General features: G+C 53.8%; 2 protein-coding genes across 2 annotated transcripts; both read left to right on the forward strand.

Annotated features, from left to right (window-relative positions):
* Positions 1-828: 828 nt before the first annotated feature.
* Positions 829-1,164, forward strand: T310_9242 (uncharacterized protein; the record flags this gene model as incomplete). Its single annotated transcript, XM_013468294.1, has 1 exon — positions 829-1,164. A coding segment is annotated over one exon (336 nt), but the record flags the coding sequence as incomplete, so codon positions are not given.
* Positions 1,130-1,403, forward strand: T310_9243 (uncharacterized protein; the record flags this gene model as incomplete). The annotated part of the gene is made up of 1 exon (XM_013468295.1): positions 1,130-1,403. A coding segment is annotated over one exon (274 nt), but the record flags the coding sequence as incomplete, so codon positions are not given.

The following is a 1,403-nucleotide window of genomic DNA, read 5'->3' on the forward strand; positions in this document are numbered from 1 at the left end:
GCCAGGCTGTCGCGGTCCCAAAATAGCAGGTGAGCAGGCAAAGAGAAGCAAAGAGAGGCTTCTCCTGACAGACTGACAAGTGACCGGTCAACCGTCCTTCTAACTCTTCTACTAGCCCAATCGAGACCCGATCACGATGACAGAAAGCCACGGGCGACGCTGACTCGCCATGATTCAACTAACATGCTGATCGCCTAGGTTCGCTGATTACTGCCAGCACATTGGTGCACTGTGCCGCTCGTAGCCTAGTCCAGCATGGCAGCCTTCACTCTGACAAATTGGCTGCAGATGCTCGCGCCCGGAGGTTTCTTCGACTGACAGGCAGGAATAGGATCGCGTCTTACTGTACGGCCGTACTCGTTCGACTCCCCCATCGATCAACGCCGCCTTAGCTTCGGGACGGCCCCTCTTGTCGTTGCTTTAACTTTTAAACATTCAGGGTCTTGAGCCCTAGCGGCAACGATCTCCACCTTGCCACAGGCCAAGCCCTCCGATAGTGATAATTAGATCGAGAATGGCTCTATCTTATGATTCTTATCTACGGAGTACTCTGCGATGCACGCATTGGGCAAATAGCAATGGATCTTACATACTTCTACCAGGGGCGGATGCATGTACAGGTATGGGGCAGATTCCAGCACCAGCACCGCCAAAACTCATCCACCTTATCCCTGCACCCTAGCGCCCACGACTTTTCCGACCGGGAACATGGCCGAATCTCTCAACCGGGACTTGAGGTGGCTTGCTTCGTGGTGGTTACCAGCTAGTCATGTTTTTCTCATGGAAAGAATCGCAGGTCTTTCTATCTGCCACGCTTGCCGCGGGTGAGATCCATATCCCTGGAGGCGGGCGACGAGTGCTGCCAAGAGCACCCGGGGTGCGCATCACACGAGGCGACGCCCGGCAAACTGGTCTGCGCCACTAGGGCATACGGGGGTGAACGCCACGTTCCCCGGGCAAAGAGTGAATGGTGAACGAGGAATCGGACAATCTGCAGGGAGTGGAGACACTGACCACTCACAGAACGGTCAGATCATGACTAAGGACATCAAGAACATGCTGGACTGGCTCAATCGCAGTTGGCGACATCATCTGTGGAACCGAAAACACTCATCGCAAGAGTGCCTGAAACCCTGTGCTTCCATCGACCCTGGTCTGGCGTAGGCACCGGACTGATGATCATTATGAAGCCACACCAATGACACCACAGAGCATCTTTGGTTCGCTTAGGCTTGCCCTGAGTTGCAAAATATTTTTTTTTGCGATGCGGCTGAGAAGTTGGCGGAAAACGTGTTTACAGTATTCGGTCCATGTCGACCCTCCACTACCCTCATTATCCTCATTACTCGCAAGACCGACATTCAAGATCGGACTCGCGTTGGATTGGGCCCGTGGTGGTTTTA

Source organism: Rasamsonia emersonii (assembly GCF_000968595.1).
Source record: "Rasamsonia emersonii CBS 393.64 chromosome Unknown ctg1118621761065, whole genome shotgun sequence".
Taxonomy (NCBI): domain Eukaryota; kingdom Fungi; phylum Ascomycota; class Eurotiomycetes; order Eurotiales; family Trichocomaceae; genus Rasamsonia; species Rasamsonia emersonii.